This window comes from Miscanthus floridulus, chromosome 19, assembly GCF_019320115.1.
Source record: "Miscanthus floridulus cultivar M001 chromosome 19, ASM1932011v1, whole genome shotgun sequence".
Classification (NCBI taxonomy): Eukaryota; Viridiplantae; Streptophyta; class Magnoliopsida; order Poales; family Poaceae; genus Miscanthus; species Miscanthus floridulus.
In genome coordinates this window covers 1,651,447-1,669,994 of record NC_089598.1, presented here as the reverse complement: position 1 = coordinate 1,669,994, position 18,548 = coordinate 1,651,447, and the positions used below count along the sequence as shown (strand labels likewise).

The following is an 18,548-nucleotide window of genomic DNA, read 5'->3' as shown; positions in this document are numbered from 1 at the left end:
GCTAGTCCGTTAACCATAACGCGGGGCGCGGAGCCCGTGCACGTGTAGGAAGAACAAAGCGTCGCTAAGGAGCTGCTGCCGACCACCCATAACGCAGAGGGCAGACGCTCATGCACGTGTAGGGAGGAGCCGGAGACAGGGCCGTCTCTGGAGGCATCGAGCGTCAACATGACTGGTCGAGGATTTGCATTAAGTATAGATGTATGTTATCTTTAAGATGGTGTACATGGACAAGCGTTATTTGAAGAATAATCATGATGAGGACGTTGTGGAGAAACGTCGTAATGAAAATTGTGTTAAATATAAATATTAGAAGTTTACTTATCTTTGATAGAAATCTGGTCGGCGGTGATGAAGTCGTCCGGTCCTCGAGCTTTTCGGCCTGTTCTCACGGTGGTCGCGGTTGTCGTAGCGCCGTTCTTCGTGGCGATCATCATTTGCGACGTGGTCTGGTGGTCGGAGCTCGGCGGAGCCGCTCGGGACGTGGTCGTCGTGGTCTGGTGGTCGACGTGGTCGGAGCTCGGCGGGGCCGCTCGGGACGTGGTCGACGTGGTCGTGGTCGGAGCTCGGCGGAGCTGCTCGGGACGTGGTCGTCGTGGTTGTGGTCGGAGCTCGGCGGAGCTGCTCGCTCAGCGGCTCGCTTGGGTTGATGCCGTCGGAGCGCTTAGTTCTCGTGGATGAATTTCGGTCGAACTTGAAAAGCTTGCTTCTTCTGTTCGTCTGGAATAGGGAGGTCACCCTCCGGCAGCACGGATGCTGGCTTCGTTCTCTTGTATGGTTGTGCATAACTAGTACTTGACGTCATATCTTGCATGGAGTTGTAGCTTGATACGCCTTGCTTTGTTTGCTTGCTTGGCCATGTAATTGTTCGTGCTTGCATGCGGATCAGCTCTTGATTACTTTAATTATCTTTGCACGGCTCTGTAGATCACACGTTTATCTTGCATTGTCCTTCGATCGATGTGCTCTTGCTGCTGTGCGTTGGGGCACATGATGGCAATTAATCATCATGCAGATCAAATCGGAGTAGGACTCTTTTGTGGGACGTGTTCCAGGAGATTAATTGGCTTGGCTTGTTGTCGTTCGGCTCCTTCCTTATTTGCTCGCATGCATTTAGATTTGCTTCCATGGAGATCTCTGCTGCACGTTGTGTTTGATTCGAGTTGGAGTAGGACTCCCGTGCAGATGCGGCCCGGAGTACAAACGCCACGTAGTTACGCCGCCGAGTCCTCGGCGGGTCGGCGACTTAGTCCCGAGCCAATGAGACGAGCTGCGTACATGGGGTGCAGTTTGCCTGCCAGCAATAGTCATGGAGATATCCGAAGATGTATACATATATATCCCGTAGAATTAAAATGAATGAGACATGACTTAGCTTGCGATCAAGGCACATTCGGACTTGCATCCTCCGCCCATGCACGCTGCATGTGTATATACACCCGAAGATGTGAATCAGCCTTGCATGGCACTGTAGGTCATGCCTCCTCCACGGTAGACTCTGGCGCCGTTGCGTGCTCGCGGGAAATCCGGTGTCGTGTCATGTGGAGCCGACGCCGTGGCCCGGGAGTCTGTACTACGAGCCTTGCGTGCCCGTTGTGAGCCCGATGGGATCTCAACAAAGTGCCGCCATGCAGTTTCGTAGTGGACAGCATAGCGCAGCATCGCGATGCACTCTGAATGCCGCCGCCAGTGTGCCAGGCATGACGCGTGACGTTCGGACATGCACCGTGATCGTTGAAGGATGTCGACTTGATCAGCCAAGCTGTCATGAAGCATGTTGATCTTGAGGTACGCCATCTGGTTCGCCATGGATCAGCACGCACAACCCCTAGAGGGGGCCCCTACCTGGCGCGCCACTGTCGACGAAATATGGTCGGTAGTCCATCGAGGGGGGTGCCCGTGGTGGTAGATTATCGGTAGGATGCGTGTAATCAGGAACCGGATGGTGACACAAGGCGCAGAGACAGCGATTTAGACAGGTTCGGGCCGCCTGATCGACGTAATACCCTACGTCCTGTGCCTTTGGTGTATTGTATTGAGATGTATACCGTATGATCTGTCCCTGAGGGGGACCCCTGCCTCTCCTTATATACTCTGGAGGAGGAGGGTTACAAGTAAAGTATCCTATTTGGTACTATTACAATATCTAGTACAACTTGTAATCTTACCATGTACGCCTTGATCTCACGGGCCGGGCCACCTCGGATGGTGCGGCCCATGTACCATCTTGTGGTACCCGGGGGTATATCCCCCACAGGGTGTATGCGGCGCGGGGCAGCGCATGTGAGCTCGTGCGACCAGTCGTTCGGCGTGGGGCTCGGGGGAGAGAGAGGGACCAGCCGAGAGAGTAGGATCGCGGGGCCTGCATACTCTATGGCACCGAGCTCCGTATGTTTCATGCGTTTAGATTATGTTTTATCTGGATGTTGCATATGTTGCAATAGCTATACACGTATATTGCAAGTGTATGCTTCATCTGTTTTCGACGTATATTGCAAGTGTTTTATTTGGATGTTGCATATGTTTCGGTGGCTATATACATATGTTGCAAACGACTATTCAAAATGTTTTATCTATTTCAGACGTATGTTGCAAGTGTTTTATCTGGATGCTGCATATGTTGCAGTTGCTATACATATATGTTGCAGGCGTATGTTGCAAATGTTTCACCTATTTTCAGACGTATGTTGCAGGAGTGCTTCATGTTGCAACATTAGTAGGCACAGGAAGCGGGCGCATGCGGAGGCGGTCCCCATGTGCGCTGCAAAGCGAAGCGGGCGTGTGTGGCCCCCACTTGCATGCACATCAACCGGCACGAGGCGGGCATCACCAGGCATGAGGCGCATAACTGCATTCGTAGGTAGGGATTAAAACAGATCGGATACGGACGGATATCGCTAATATTACATTTGTTTTCATATTTCTAGTCGGATTCATATTCGAATACGGATAGTGTCAGCCATGCCGAATATGATACGATTGGATGTCGACATCATAAATATGCGATTTAAGTATTCGAATACGGATATGGTATTGGATGTTGAATATCCGGACTCGGATACGGACAGATCTGAACCCCTTTAAACGGATTCAGTCTCGAATACGGTCGGAAAATATCCGTATTGTTTTCATCTCTATTCGTAGGCGCACCAGCCTGTAGGGGCAGATGTGCAAACGCAGCTGTTGCTTGTGGCATGCGGGGCGGGGCGTATAGGCGCTGCAGTCGCATGAACATGCGGACGGGGACTAGCATGCGGAGGCTAGCCATGTCGTAATCCAAATGGATTTAACTTGGCGCGGCGTATGCATCTGTGATAGACTACCTATACTTATACATCGTACTTTGATAGAATGGCAGGTCTTGGTTTGATTGTTCAATTGCTTCAAATTAAAATGCGTATCTCTGACGCCCTGACATTAGGCGCGGCTACCGGCTAGTGTCGCCGCGCGTGGCGTGGCGGTGACCTGGGAGACTCAGGATGATATCAATTTGCTGGAGTACTTAATTAAATAATTTATGTGGGGATGTAATTGAGAGTTTCAGTGATGGAGATGACAGTAATCTGTACTGTATAATATAAGAGAATGGATGTGATTTCATAAAAACTTAATATGTTGGCTTCGAAGTTATCACCTTATTAATCAGTGGATTCACTCGGAGTCATTAATTCGGCGCCCATAGGTCTCGACCATAAGATCGATCGAGTCAAGGTGACGAAGGCATGCCGGCCCACGCCCACGTACGTGATTCGAGAATCGAGATGCATGTATGATGGATCCGCAATTTCCAGGGACGATGCATGTTGTAAGGAGATGTACTTCCAGATTCCACTAATAAGAGAATGGAAAATTCCCAAAGCAACCTAACCCTGCGTACGCGCTTTTCGAACAATATGAACACCGAGTCACCGAGAGTCAACCAGACGTACTTACAGCAGCTACATATACGCGGTGCGACGGCAGGTAGTATATGTAGAGCTGTTTTCTGGAATCTCTTCTTTGAATTAAAACGGCAAGCAGGATTAGGGTTCGAGATATACGTCGACAACGACTTGGAAGACGACTGTCGCTGTCGTACGTCTCGTGACCTGACTATCCCACCCGGCCTGTCGGCGGTCCTGGTCCAACAAGGCACATAAATCTCGAACTCGAAGGCCAGCCAGTTGTTATGTAGAGGAAACAACTGGCCTTGGATGATTATTCACCTCAATCCCTGACATGTAGGAGTACGTAGCTCCAAACATCTGACAGAGCACTGATATAAACGTATACCACATCGGAAGCAGGCACGGCACGCAGCGCTAACGATCATCGCGGCAGTCATGCGTCGTCAGCATGTTCACTTCATTTGTTGCTTCAACAGTTGAACTCGATCGAAGACGGACACAAGGGTGCGTGACGTGTACCGTGTACGTAGTGCATGCGCGTCGCGTGTGTATGGAAGCTAATTGCTCCAGTAGTTGCTATGCAAAACGGGCGGAAATTGCATGAGCGCGTTGTCTATATACCTTAGCTTACTCCCTGTTAAGGCACAACGTATATCTCCCATGATTATCCTATATAATAAGCACGTACGCAGCCTGCTCCTCCATCGGGAACATATTTGTTCCTTCATCGTACCTAGGATAGTAGCGTCGACATGGCGCCACTGATGGCCACAGCTCTAGGGTTCCTTCTCCTCACAGCGAACTCGATACTCGCGATCCACAGGTCATGGGGAGACGCTGCCGCTATGGTCTTCGTCATCGCGTCGTACGCCAGCCTCGTCCTGCTCTTCTACTTCCTCCGCCTCTTCGAGACCGCTCCGCCTGGCTCGCCGGCGGCCAGGGGCCGCGCCAAGATCGGCGTCTGGCTCACGACGACGTCGCTCACGGCGATGTTCTCGTGGAGGGTCGCCGTGCTCGTGCCGTGGCCCGTCGTCGGGGCCGGCGTCTGCTTCATGGGAGCTTCTACCGTTGCCGGCGGGTTTTACGCACTGTTCCTTATTCCTTCTTTGACTGAAGATTATTGATGTAACCACGCTAGAAGGATACGAGATGGTCATGTACAAATTGTTTGATCTCGTCGACCGTATTTTTCCAATTGACATGTAAATATATTATTAGTTTCGTTTTTAAATCCAGTACTTGTATGTATGCATAGGAACATATTATTTTTATACCATGAGTCCATGATATTTAATTTGCTGAAGATATTAAATATATATTCTCCATTTGATTTATGCGAAACTTCAAATCTTGCGGAACAGCAGTGGCCGTCCTCATCATCATTCATCAATTACGTAATTCACTACTATAGAATCGAGTTTCGAGACAGGCGGCTTGATTAACAGAGTCGGCGACAAAGTGTCCCTGTCCCCAAAAATATATAGCAATTTTAAAGACGGTCAGCTGATTTACGGAGCAATTTTAAAAATATATAGCAGTTTTTAAATCCAGTACTTTACAGTATGTTGGGCGTGATTAGTGTGCGACTGTTCCTGCTTGTGTCTCGCTAGCTGGAGAAGTTCGCTCACTATCTGTAAAACTCAATGAAATACTGGCAAGATGCCTGTTTGAGAAAAAAAAACATAAAGAAACTGTTGTCCCCTTGCATTGGACGTCTACGATCTAGCCTCCATGTTTACGGAATGTTTTGTTTCTTATTAAATTTTGGGCGGTCCCGATGACGACGTGGATGGTGGTGCTATATATCCGAATAGAATCCTGCGTCTGATAACCACCGAAATCAACAACCTGACGTAAGCAGTCTCCATCTTCAGGTGGTCTTCAGGCTCGTCACCAAAGTTCAGAAATGCTTGCCAACACGACATGCAATCTGCTAGGCTTACGTTACACCGATACACAGCGCGGATGGTGGCAACCTGTTGCTGTCGCAGTCGGATAGGAAAATTGTCATGAAATTTTCCTCAACGTTTCGCAAAAAAAAGTTAGTGCGCCATGACGATCCTCGTCGTTCCAACTAAGACCTTGTTTGGATGTGCATGTATTCATCTCAATCCACGTGTGTTGAAGTAGATTGGAGTGACACAGGGACTCCGCGGCGTTGACTCGATCGTAAGAAACACGTCTATATATATTGGTAATATACTACTACACAGTATTGACATATATATGTTCCTAGCTACATCGACCGCGGCATGTCACTGCTTGCAGAAACACAACGTAACAGCAAACAGGATCATGGCGTCATGGTGACACTTATGTGCCTTTACTCGTGTGAGTGTGTGACACTTATGTGGGTAGTTTGAGCTTTAGAATCAGCTGTCTACTGGCATGTCTTTTTTGTTGAGTTCGAATATGCTTACTTGTACCCTATAGGTTTGACGGGAGGTGTTAATCACGTCATTGCATCTAGTCATGATACAAGATAGTTCTTTTAAGTACCATGCCAGCGTATTTTGAATATTCCATATATGTTCCTTCTGTGTATTCACATATCCTGTGTTTTCTTTTCATGCAGGATAATGATCCTCATCACCCATGTCAGCTGAAGTTGCCGGAGGACACCTTTATTTCCTCTCGTGCTACTTCTGGTTCATATACTGCATAAAATTCCGAGATTTCACTTGATACAAGTGGAATACTAGGAGTTTTGTGCTAATACTTCCTACCATGTGAATCAGTTGTAGCTGGTGAATTTGGCAAGACTCAAGTTCTCTCATCTGAGTTCAGAAAACATCCGTTGGTTGATTGCTTGATCTCCTGCTTCCCTTGAGTCTTGCCAACCATAGTTTTCTCTGATCATCAGTTGTGGTCTACGATCTCTTTCTGTGACTTGACCAACTTCTCTCTTGGTCCTGTCAATCTCACTCCCCTCCAAAGGCTTGTCTAGAGGTTGGATTGCCCTGCTCTCTGCTGGCACTGCAGCCTCCTGAAGTCTTTCCTTGCTGCATTCTGTGCTCACACTTTTGAAAAGCTGCTCTCTTCTGCTCTGCTTTATTGAGTTGTGCACTTGGATTCTCTCGTCTGTACACTCAAGCTTCTCTCTTCCTGGGCAATTAGTGATCTCCTCGAAGCATTTCAGCTTTTGTCTAGAGGTCTTTCTATTGGTGTTGAAGGCAAGAGAAGCTTTAGGGTGATGGCGCAAACTAGCCTGCCTCCTGGTTTTCGTTTCCACCCAACTGATGTTGAGCTTGTTTCCTACTACTTGAAGAGGAAGATCATGGGAAAGAAACTTATCGTCGATGCTATATCAGAGGTTGACCTGTACAAGTTTCCTCCCTGGGATCTACCTGGTAATTCATTTGAACATTAGCTTTCGAACTTTCTTTGTTGTGTAACTGGTGCTTAGATGAATAGAATATTCAGTGAGACTAAAACATAGTTTTTGAACTGATTAATGTGAACTTTTGCTTTTATACCTGTACACTGATATTCTTTTGTTGTGCAGACAAATCCTCCCTTAGAAGCAAAGATCTTGAATGGTTCTTCTTTTGTCCTCGTGACAAGAAGTATCCTAATGGGTCTAGGACAAACCGTGCCACGCCAAATGGTTACTGGAAGACTAGTGGAAAGGATAGAATAATTACGCTTAACTCTCGCACTGTTGGAATGAAGAAAACATTGATATTTCATGAAGGCAAGGCCCCTAAGGGTGACAGAACTGATTGGGTGATGTATGAGTACAAAATGGAAGATGAGGATTTAGTTTCTGCTGGTTTCTCAAAGGTAATTCTACCTGCCTCTTAATGTTTCCAGTTCATATTTTACAAACAGTTTATTAGATGTTCTAGATGTTGGATGTTGTACTGGATTGTTGGATTGTGTGGACAGTCGAGCAGTCAAATGATTCCATGTTATGTTCTATGGATGATTAATAACTAACAAAATTACTCAAATGGTTCTTATTGAAATATGGTGTCACTGTAATTGCTCCTGTCTCATGAGTGTTATGTTTGGTCAAGTCTAGCAGTGCCAATTCATATACTTTTTGTTATGTGTTAAAGTTTTGTGAATGTCTTTTGGGTTGAATGATTCTGCAATGAAGAGTGAAATGGCACAGAAAAGAAGCATTAATTAATATGCAGTATATCTGAGTTAATGTGCCTTTTGATTAGCCAATATGTATTCCATGAGCCATTTAAGTTACCATGCTGAATCTCCTTTGTCTTGTTGAACATCCAGGATGCTTATGTACTCTGCAAAATTTTCAAGAAAAGTGGCCTTGGTCCAAGGATCGGGGAGCAATATGGGGCTCCGTTTAATGAAGCTGAATGGGATAATGCAGAAGCTGAATCTTCTATGTTTCCTTTGATGACCTCTTCAGAAGTAGTGAAACCAACAGAGGGACCACGTGCCCAGCCTGTTGCCCCTGCTGGTGCTCTTCAGGAACCACCTCTACATAATTCATCTACTACTTGTGCTGGAGAGGAATCATCATTTGATCATGCCACTGCAAATACTTGTGCTGAGGACGTAACTTTTGGCTATGCTGTTGCTAGCTCTGCTATCCAAGATATACCTGCTCAGATGTCAGGAGATGGTGTGGTTTCTGTGAACAACATATCCAATGAGGCCAATGATATGTACAGTCCTCATGACTGTGATGGTTTTCTATTGGAGGAGCTGTCTAGATTTCTGAACGATTCTCCTGTGCGTAACACTCCTTTTGGAGAGGTATAAATCAGTACTTGTTCTTTCACTAGTTTTACTGACAGCTCATCGATTTTATGCTTCTACTCTAGATTAGAAATTATTTTTATGTTTCTGCTCTAGATTAGAAATTCCTTTCAGATGCTCACTATTTAGCTTTGATGTCTTTCACAGTGCTCTGGTCTTCCTCCGATGTCTGAAGCTGAGGCTCATGCTTTTGAAGTCAACTCTTTTGGCCTCTACAATGAAATATCAGGGCTTGTTGGGTTAGGAAGCGTGGATAATAACTTCAACACCAGCAATGTGGAAACTACAGATTACCCGATGCTGCCACCTGACAGAGAACTGTCCGCTGATGATTACATGGAACTAAATGATCTCCTTGCTCCTGATCCAAGCTTCCCCAGTGAATTTCCTGCTCTGGACAATCAATATATGCATTATCCTCTTGCTTAGTACGATGGACATTATGATGTCACTACTCTGTCAGGTCCTTTGGAACCAACAATGCCTAGCATTTTCGATGCTTTTCCTCCTTCCAATAATGGAGTACTCGCCACAGATGTGGCAGCTGACTACTTGGACCCAACCATGCAGTTCCCTTTCTCATGATTGGTCTCCAATTGTCGTGGAGGTACGGATAGTTATTAGTTATGCCTGCTTTCTTTTTATGTGTCCTTGAACATGTCTGGACTGCTTCGGTGTTGCAACTTGCAGTTCTCTGTTGCTACTACAACTCTTTATCCACCTTGGATGTCGTGGACGTCATCGATGTCATGCCTGGGCTCATGAAATCGTCTGCTGCTCTTCTGAACCAAGCCGACCAGGGCTCATGAATTCGTCTGCTGCTCTTCTGAACCAAGCCGACCTTGGCTGGTATTTCGTGGAAGCACGGTGCTTGGATCAATCTGCATCGACTACTGCATGCTCCCAACTGGTTGAGCTGACCGCCAATCCCAGCTCACTCTGCTGAGTATCAATAAGACTTGGCGTGTAAATCTTTGATTGTGTTATTACCTGTGTGTATTGCAACCTGCATGATTGCCATCATTTTAAGCAATTTGTCTTGTGTGTATTGAGTATTGACTATGCTAACCATTATGGTTGTCGTAATATGGATGCTTAATTAATACTTTAGTTTACCCCGTCACCGTTATGTAGTTCATTGGCTTTTGGATCGTTGGTGCTTTCTTGGCTCTTGCGTTCTCTTCTGTGTTTTGCGGATTTCAGTTGTCCCCGTTATGTGTGGCTCATTGGCTTTCGGATCGTTAACCCGTTCTTTGCTCTTACGTGCTCTTCTGAGTACGGTACGGAGAATTTCTGTTGTTTAATAAAGTGCGGCCTTGCACAGGCTTGAATATTCTGGGAATCGGGCAGTAAGCAAAATTGGACTGCCAATAGAAATTGAGAGAATTTGACTATCTGATACTCCGATCATTTCTTTGCCCGAACGCTGTAGGAAATGTGGTCGTAGCCTCGTAGGAGGAAACGTGTAAAACCACATTTGCAGATGTTTAATTTAAGAAGTCCGATACCCTGCGTAATTGTGCCCCATGTGAGGTAGGAACTGCCGATTCTGGTTTGGCCGCTGCTCTAGCATTGCTAAGGCTCCCTGATTCATTCCGTTCTTGCCGTACTGTCGCCACATCTGCTGCTCCTGCGTCAGCAGTTGCTGCTTCGTCTGCATGTCGGACATCTGAACATACGTCGGCGGAGGCACCAACGCCGACGCCGCGAAAGGGTCTGCACCTACTGCGGCGCTGCGGCCTCCTGGAGGCGCCGGCAGGGCGAACATGGGCGCCCCGGGTGGCCGCATCGCCACACTGCTGGCGCTGCCGGAGAACGTCTGTGCGTTGTTGGCCACCGCCGCATGGTTGTACATCCCGTCCAGCACCATCATACTGAGGCCGCCGCCGAGCTCGACGCGCTGGTTCGCAAGCGCGCTCGCGGACTGGACCAGCTCCGTTTCCCAGTCCGCCGAAGCGCCCTGGAACACGTTGCCTTTCGGCGCTGAGCCGGCTATGTCGCCGTCGAACAACGCCAGCGCCAGCGCCGGCTGCTGTCCGTGCTCTTCACCGGACATGGCGTCCTCCTTGAGGTTGAGGAAGTCGGCCTCCTCCTCCACCGGGTCGGCCACGATGAGCGAGGCCTCTGGCTCGACTGGCCCCCTGTCCGCTTGCGCCGCAGCCGGCGGCTCCTCGGACGCTGGAAGTGCCTTGGTTGCGTTCATATCGTCGTCCTCTTCCTCTTCGACGAGGGCTGGCTCTGGGCTTGCCATCGGCTCCGGTTCCGGCGGCGGGAGCCTCTGCTGCGAGTCCGCGGCGGCGTGCCTGTCGCGGATGAACTCGTCCATGAGTTCCAGCTTCTTCTGCGTGACGACCTCCACCTCCGGGACGTCGGACTGGCGGCACACACAGACGACCTTGCACCACGCGTAGAAATTCTCTAGCTCCTCCAGCTGCTTGGCGAGACCGCAGAAGAGGGCGTGCACGCGCTCGCAGTCCGCGGTCTCCATCTCCGCGAACTGCTCGATGAGCGTGGCCATCACCTCCGTGAGCTCGCAGTAGAGCTGCACGCTCTCCTTAACCAGCGGGTACAGAGACACCGCCACCACCCGGTTCGCCTGTGACGACAATGTCATTCGAAGGTTTTGGCTCTTAACAAATCAATGGCAACGATCCAACTTCATCAAAAAGACAAATTGCGTGCATGGCCGCTGAGGATGAGGAACGGGCTCACCTACAGGGCGGCAGGCGATGAACCGGTCGAGGAGATGATGCAGCTGGTTGGCCTTGACGAGCAGCTGATCCACCGTCATCTCGCTCGTGGGCGGGTCCCTGGGCACGAGCGCCACCGCCTTGCTGTGAGCCTCGGCGTCCACCGCGTCCTCCTGTCTCCCGTTGAAGCAGGGGGCGGCGACGCGCAGGTGTAGCGGTTCCCGGGGGACGCGGCGTACATCTCCTCGTGGAGCGGCCTGCCACAGCGCGCTGCGCCGCCGCCGCCCTGCTGCCTGCCCTGCATCCGGTACTCGAGGCGGTCGTCAAGGTTGGCGGCGTAGGTGCGGATGAAGGCGGAGAAGTCCCAGGCGTCGGCACGGGAGCGGTCGCAGAAGTCGGACATGTTGAGCATCCGCGTCCCGCGCCGCGTGGCGAAGAACCTCTCCTGCTCGAACGCCGGGTCCCCGTCGGCGAGGAGGCGGTGCACGATGACGAGCGTCTTGAGCGCGACCGCCCAGCTCCGGGTCCGGCCGAGGCGGCGCGACAGCGAGGAGACGCAGGAGCCGACGTACACCCGGGAGAGGCAGGTGAGCGTGATGATCTCCCGGATGTGGCGCTCGTCGGCCGGGAACGATGGCCACGTCCAGGTCCGCCTCCAGGGCGCCGCCGCTGCCGACCTTGGCGAGCCCGATGCACGTCTGGTCCTTCACCGCGCCCAGCGCTTGGCGCAGCTTGCTCGGCGCCATGGTACGTTTCCGTCGTCGTCCTCCTCGCGGAGGTCGATCGCTTGCTCGCGGTAGATTCTCGCCTCGCGCTTGGTCGGAATGGCCCTGTCGTGTGGACGGGCAAATGGACGTGTGGTGCTGGTGTTTGGGCGCGCGGCGGGTGATGGAAATGCGCGCGCGACGAAAGCGGGTGGCGGGAGGACGACCGAGAGGAAGGAGGAGGCCCCCGTGGACGGCGCGCAAAGAGGCGTTGACATTGGGCATGACACAGCGGATGTATGGTTAACTTTTCTTATTATCTTTCTGAATCTTGTAGTGATATCTAAAAGAGATTTAATAGTTCGCAGTCGCCTGAGAGTTTGCCTTTTTGTCAGTCAACTTCTGTGGTGCGTTAGATGTGAGATGAAGGGATCTGGATGATTCATGTATACTCCTCTCTGTCTGTGTGTTGTCCTGTCCATCTCTTTCCCCTCTGGGTGATTCATGTATACGTACTCCTCTGTCTCTGTGTTGTCCTGTCCGTGAATTCGTCAATTCCTCTGTCCCACCTTTCTTCTATGAGGTGAGGAATGGAGCACCACGAGATCCAAGCGAGACGAGCCGCGGCGACGTCCAAGTCCGCCCGTTGAGCATGCCTCTGCCTCTTTCCAAAAGCAGTGGTATGGGAGCTCAACGGCCGATCACGGCCAGCCGAGCGGGGCTCCATGCGGCTGTGCCGAAGGCACCGCCACCAGCCAGGACACTGTTGCCGCCGCCGCGCAGGGTGCCGACTGCCGAGGTCGCTGAGCAGGCGAGGCGGGGCTCCATGCGGCTTTGCTGCAGGCACTGTCGCCGCCCAGATGGTGTGCGTGCAAGAGAGCAGGGTTGCTGGAGCTGATGGCCTAGGGGTTGGGCATCCTAAGCGCCGAGACAGGGACGGGGACGCGCTGGCGCGGCTGGTTAATTTGCTGATAATATCATGCACGTCTGGTGACTGATGGTTAAATAAACCTTGAGTCACCTGTCACAGAGACAGACTCTATATAAAATTATTCACCGGAAGCCAACATTATTAATCCCCTCTAACAGGTAAATGGACTTATTTTAGTGGGCTTATTTCTATCCGGGCTTTAATTCAGCCTACGTGTTCGACAGCTATGGGCCCGAACCCGAAATTTAGAACAGAGTGGGCACCTTCTTTTTGCACGACTGCAACTTATTCCTACATGCATGGATAATTGGATATATCAGGAGTCATTACTTTTACTGCTGAAAGTTAAATTTTCCGGCACGTGCTGCCATGCACCGATGCAGGTCACATTGCTACTAGGCCATTCTCTTCCGTTTGGCTTTGGGTAATGCCGGGGCCAGAACGTCCGTACGATCCCGTCCATCCGGACGTGTCTCCCAGTAGTGGACCAGCCCAACGACTCTCTCAAATTCTCTCGTCTATTTCTAATAAAATAATACGCTCATCGCTCATATCTATCCGCTCGTCGCTCTTATCAGCTCGGTGCTCCTATCAGCTCGCCTGTCGCCTCCGAGGAGTGGCGCTCAGCCACCGGACTGCCGGCACTACTTGCCAGGCATGGCGCGCCGCTGCCTCCGAGCCGCGGCGCTCGGCTGTCGGCCCTGCCTACCAGGAGCGGCGTGTGGCCCTGTCTACCTCCAGCACCTCCATCATATCATTTCCTCCTCGGAACATTCTTCCAATACAACGACTAAAAAGAATCAACAAAAGTAACTTTTTATATACTAGACTAGAGATATAAAAAGGGAAAATTAATAACCCGTTCTCCGGCCGGCCTGCTTCTTAGGTAGTAATCTCCTCTATATACCTTAGCTTACTCCCTGTTAAGGCGCAACGTATATCTCCCATTATTATCCTATATAATAAGCACGTACGCAGCCTGCTCCTCCATCGGGAACATATTTGTTCCTTCATCGTACCTAGGATAGTAGCGTCGACATGGCGCCTGATGGCCACAGCTCTAGGGTTCCTTCTCCTCACAGCGAACTCGATACTCGCGATCCACAGGTCACAGCGAACTCGATACACTACCTGCCGGCAGGTAGTGTATGTAGAGCTGTTTTCTGGAATCTCTTCTTTGAGTTAAAACGGCAAGCAGGATTAGGGTTCGAGATATACGTCGACAACGACTTGGAAGACGACTGTCGCTGTCGTACGTCTCGTGACCTGACTACCCCACCCGGCCTGTCGGCGGTCCTGGTCCAACAAGGCACATAAATCTCGAACTCGAAGGCCAGTTGTTATGTAGAGGAAACAACTGTCCCTGGATGATTATTCACCTCAATCCCTGACATGTAGGAGTACACGTAGCTCCAAACATCTGACAGAGCACTGATATAAACGTATACCCACCTCGGAATTAAGCAGGCACTGCACGTCACGCAGCGCTAACGATCATCGCGGCAGTCATGCGCACTAGTACGTCGTCAGCATGTTCACTTCATTTGTTGCTTCAGACAACAAATGAAGTAGTTAATTGCTACAAGGGTGCGTGACGTGTACGTAGTGCATGCGCGTGACGTGTGCGTAGTGTGCGTGACGTGTACGTAGTGTACGTCGTCAGCATGTTCACTTCATTTGCGGCAGTCATGCGCGTGACGTGTACGTAGTGCGCGTGACGTGACGTAGTGTGCGTAACGTATACCACCTGGGACACAAGGGTGCGTGACGTGTACGTAGCGCATGCGCGTCGCGTGTGTATGGAAGTTAATTGCTACAGTAGCTGCTATGAAAAAAGGGCGGAAACCCTGTTCGCTTGGCTGGCTGAAAGTACTGTTTGCTAACTTATTGTGAGAGAAAAATACTGTTCGTTTGACTGAAAAAGTACAGCTTATAAGCCAAGCGAATATGGTGACTATCTGTAAAACTCTGTTTCACCTCTCCTCAATGAAATACTGGCAAGATGCCTATTTGAGAAAAAAAAATATAAAGAAAATTGTTGTCCCCTTGCATTGGACCTCTACGATCTAGCCTCCATTGTCCTGTTCGTTTGGCTGATAAGTCATGACTGAAAATACTGTCGGCTGATTTGTTGTGAGAGGAAAATATTGTTCGTTGGCTGAAAAAGTACGGCTTATAAACTAAGCAAATAGGGCGCATGTTTACGGAATGTTTTGTTTCTTATGAAGGGCTTGTTTAGTTCCCAAAAATTTTTGCGCAGTACCCATCACATCGAATTTTGCGGCACATGCATGGAGTACTAAATGTAGACGAAAAAAAACTAATTACACAATTGGGTGAGAAATCGCGAGACGAAACTTTCAAACCTAATTGGTCCATAACTAGACACTAATTGCCAAATACAAAAGAAAGTACTACAGTAACCAAAACCTAATTTTTTTCCCATCTAAACGCGCCCTAAATTTTGGGCGGTCCCGATGACGACGTGGATGGTGGTGCTATATATCCGAATAGAATCCTGCGTGATAACCACCGAAATCAACAACCTGACGTAAGCAGTCTCCATCTTCAGGTGGTCTTCAGGCTCGTCACCAAAGTTCAGAAATGCTTGCCAACACGACATGCAATCTGCTAGGCTTACGTTACACCGATACACAGCGCGGATGGTGTCAACCTGTTGCTGTCGCAGTCGGATAGGAAAATTGCCATGAAATTTTCCTCAACGTTTCGCAAAAAAAAGTTAGTGCGCCATGACGATCCTCGTCGTTCCAACTAAGGCTTTGTTTGGATATGCATGCATTCGTCTCAATCAACGTTTGTTGAAGTGGATTTGAGCGAAATTAAACTAAATTTCATTACATTCCACTCTAACACATGTGGATTGAGATGGATACACATACATCCAAACAGGGCCTAACACACCAACTCGAGGCGAGTCGCCAGGTACAGCTTGCTCTCTAAGGTACTCCGTAGAAAATATGATTATATATATATATATATATATAAACTGGGCCCAACGTACACGTACTGAATGACTGTTCATTCGTTGGATACCTTGCTCCCTACGATACGGTCCCTTCTGTTCGAAGACACAGGGACTCCGCGGCGTTGACTCGATCGTAAGAAACACGTCTATATATATTGGTAATATACTACTACACAGTATTGACATATATATATATGTTCCTAGCTACATCGACCGCGGCATGTCACTGCTTGCAGAAACACAACGTAAACACATACGCAAACAGGATCATGGCGTCATGGTGGCCAACATTCCTAGGATTCGTCCTGCTGACATGCAACTCGGCCATCGCAATCCACAGGGCAAGCGGGCACGCCGCCACGATACTCTTCGTCGTCGCGACGTACGCCACCCTCGTCATCCTCCTGCACTGCCTGCGCCGGTTCGAGACGGCACCGCCAGGCTCGGCGGGCAGGGACCGCGCCAGAGCCGGCGTCTGGCTCACGACCACGCTGCTGACGGCCATGTTCTCGTGGAGGGTCTCCGCGCTGATGCCGCCGCGCCTCGCGGCTGCCGTGTGGCTGACAGGGTGTTCCATGGTGGTCGGGGGCTTCTATGTCTTGTTCCTTCTTCCCACTCCCAGGCCAGCCATTACTGACGATTGATATATGACAGGTTATCCAAATTGCATGTGCGTATATATGTTTATAGGGGTGTGCTTGTGTGTGTGCGAGTGTGATTGTGTATTTATGCAGTTGCCTATAGGTACTTCAAGTGTGTATGTTATTAAGACCAATATATATGTATAAAAGATGAAATAGAGAGATCAGTGTGGAACGATTCAGATTTGTGCAGGCCTGCGCAACACAGGCAGGGACGAGGCTCTTAGAGAGCGCGGCATGGCTGTTTTAATGTTGTGCATTGTTAGGGAGGAATATTCTCCAAAGAAACTCAACTCCAGTGCGCCCACACCCGCACCCTTAGATTTACGAAGGGTTAGCCTGTGAGCCTCGAGGCTCATTTCCCGACGCCTACGTGTTTATACATGTACGATGTTTCTTCTTCCTCCTCCTCACCCACCCACCCGCTTTACCCGCCACCTAGGCCACCAGCGACCTCCACCCAAGCTCCGCTGTTACTCTTTCTGATGACCCTTTCCTCTCGGGTTACATCTTCGGTGACTCCTTTGCTCCCGTTGCCAACTCCGGCCAACCGATTGTCCTCCACCACACGCATGGCGGTGCCATAGCCGCCTGACTTGCCGCCCTTTAAATAACCCGCCACCATCATGACACTACTACACAAAGCATTTTTAGGGGCGGTTTGGCCAGCCGCCCCTACCGAACCGTCTCTACAAATCTATTTGTAAGGGCGGTTGGTGATTGAGCCGTCCCCTACAAATCGATTTGTAGGGGCGGCTGGCATGACGAACCGTCCCTACAAATCTATTTGTAGGGGCGGCTCAATCACCAACCGCCCCTACAAATCTATTTGTAGGGGCGGCTGTAGTGCCAGCCGCCTCTATAATACCTGTTTGTAGGGGCGGTTCAATCTAGAACCACCCCTACAGTACGTTTTCCCGCAAAAAAAAATTCAAATTTACAATTCAAATTCGACTAGAACTGTTTGTTTCCGCGTATTCCATCCGGCGTTCGCGTTGCCGAACGCTCCGCGACCAACGTTCCGAACAGCGTTCGCGTTGCCGAACGCCCCGCGACCAACGTTCCGAACACGACTACCGGCACAATAGTATTATATAAACTACAATTACAAGTCCAATTCATAAGGATATATACAATCCATCATTTAATATACAAATTCCATAAACATTGTTATCAACGTCCTAGAGCTAGCCTTTCAGTCTCCGAAGGTGTTGGTACTGAGGATTTGTACCTAAGTCAGACTCTCGGTCATGGTAGGCGCCTTTGACGTGTACAATCTGGTCCAATATGAAGTTGCAAAGGTCGCCGACGAGCTCTAAGAGTTGGTCATCCTTGTATGGGTCTTTTTTCATTCCTTTCTCTTCTCTCCACTACAAGAGAACAAGTTTCGGTTTAATATTTCATACCATGTACAAAGTTTTTATACTACTGATGAAGATGTTCAAACTTACCCTTAAGGGGTGTCTCCTGTAGGCACTGGTGTTACTAATCATAGAACATATATAGTATCCACAATGTACACTCCCAGGCCTCTGCTTGGGGCACTGTGTTTTACATATAAAAATGTTAGGTAATGCTTTTGACAGCCATGTAACGGAGTACTGAAGAAGTAAGTTACACTTACCGCACATAGTGTTTTTATAGCCAGCTTTTCCTTCCTCGCTGGATCATGCCTTCCGTGATGATGAGTGACATAGAACCTAAATGCCCTGTTCGAATTATTTTAGCAAATACAACTTGTTAGTATCCATAAGTGAACGTTACAAGTATGTATACAAACATATAAGCTAATGGGGATTGTCGATATGTATACATCTTGAGAATCGATATGAAGTCTTTGTATGTTGCTGGGTCCTTATCTATTGAATCAAAGACCCATGCCATGCTCCTCCCGACATCGACGGCTATACAAATCCAGTGGTTGCTGCATGGATTTAATCATAGAACTAGATAAGCTCTTTTGCATCGAATAAAA

General features: G+C 49.3%; 2 protein-coding genes and 1 pseudogene across 2 annotated transcripts; 2 read left to right on the top strand and 1 right to left on the bottom strand.

Annotated features, from left to right (window-relative positions):
• Positions 1-4,611: 4,611 nt before the first annotated feature.
• Positions 4,612-5,058, top strand: LOC136526851 (uncharacterized). The gene has a single exon (XM_066519423.1). The coding sequence runs from the start codon at positions 4,640-4,642 to the stop codon at positions 5,009-5,011; it is 372 nt and encodes a 123-aa protein (XP_066375520.1). The 5' UTR covers positions 4,612-4,639; the 3' UTR covers positions 5,012-5,058.
• Positions 5,059-7,005: 1,947 nt separating this feature from the next.
• Positions 7,006-9,591, top strand: LOC136529007 (NAC domain-containing protein 82-like). Its single transcript, XM_066522028.1, has 5 exons — positions 7,006-7,237; positions 7,393-7,670; positions 8,127-8,618; positions 8,769-9,228; positions 9,312-9,591. Exons 1-4 carry the CDS (start codon positions 7,081-7,083, stop codon positions 9,048-9,050), a joined length of 1,209 nt encoding a protein of 402 aa, XP_066378125.1. The 5' UTR covers positions 7,006-7,080; the 3' UTR covers positions 9,051-9,228; positions 9,312-9,591.
• A 180-nt stretch (positions 9,592-9,771) lies between these two features.
• Positions 9,772-12,301, bottom strand: LOC136529008 (putative clathrin assembly protein At1g03050; annotated as a pseudogene).
• Positions 12,302-18,548: the final 6,247 nt, after the last annotated feature.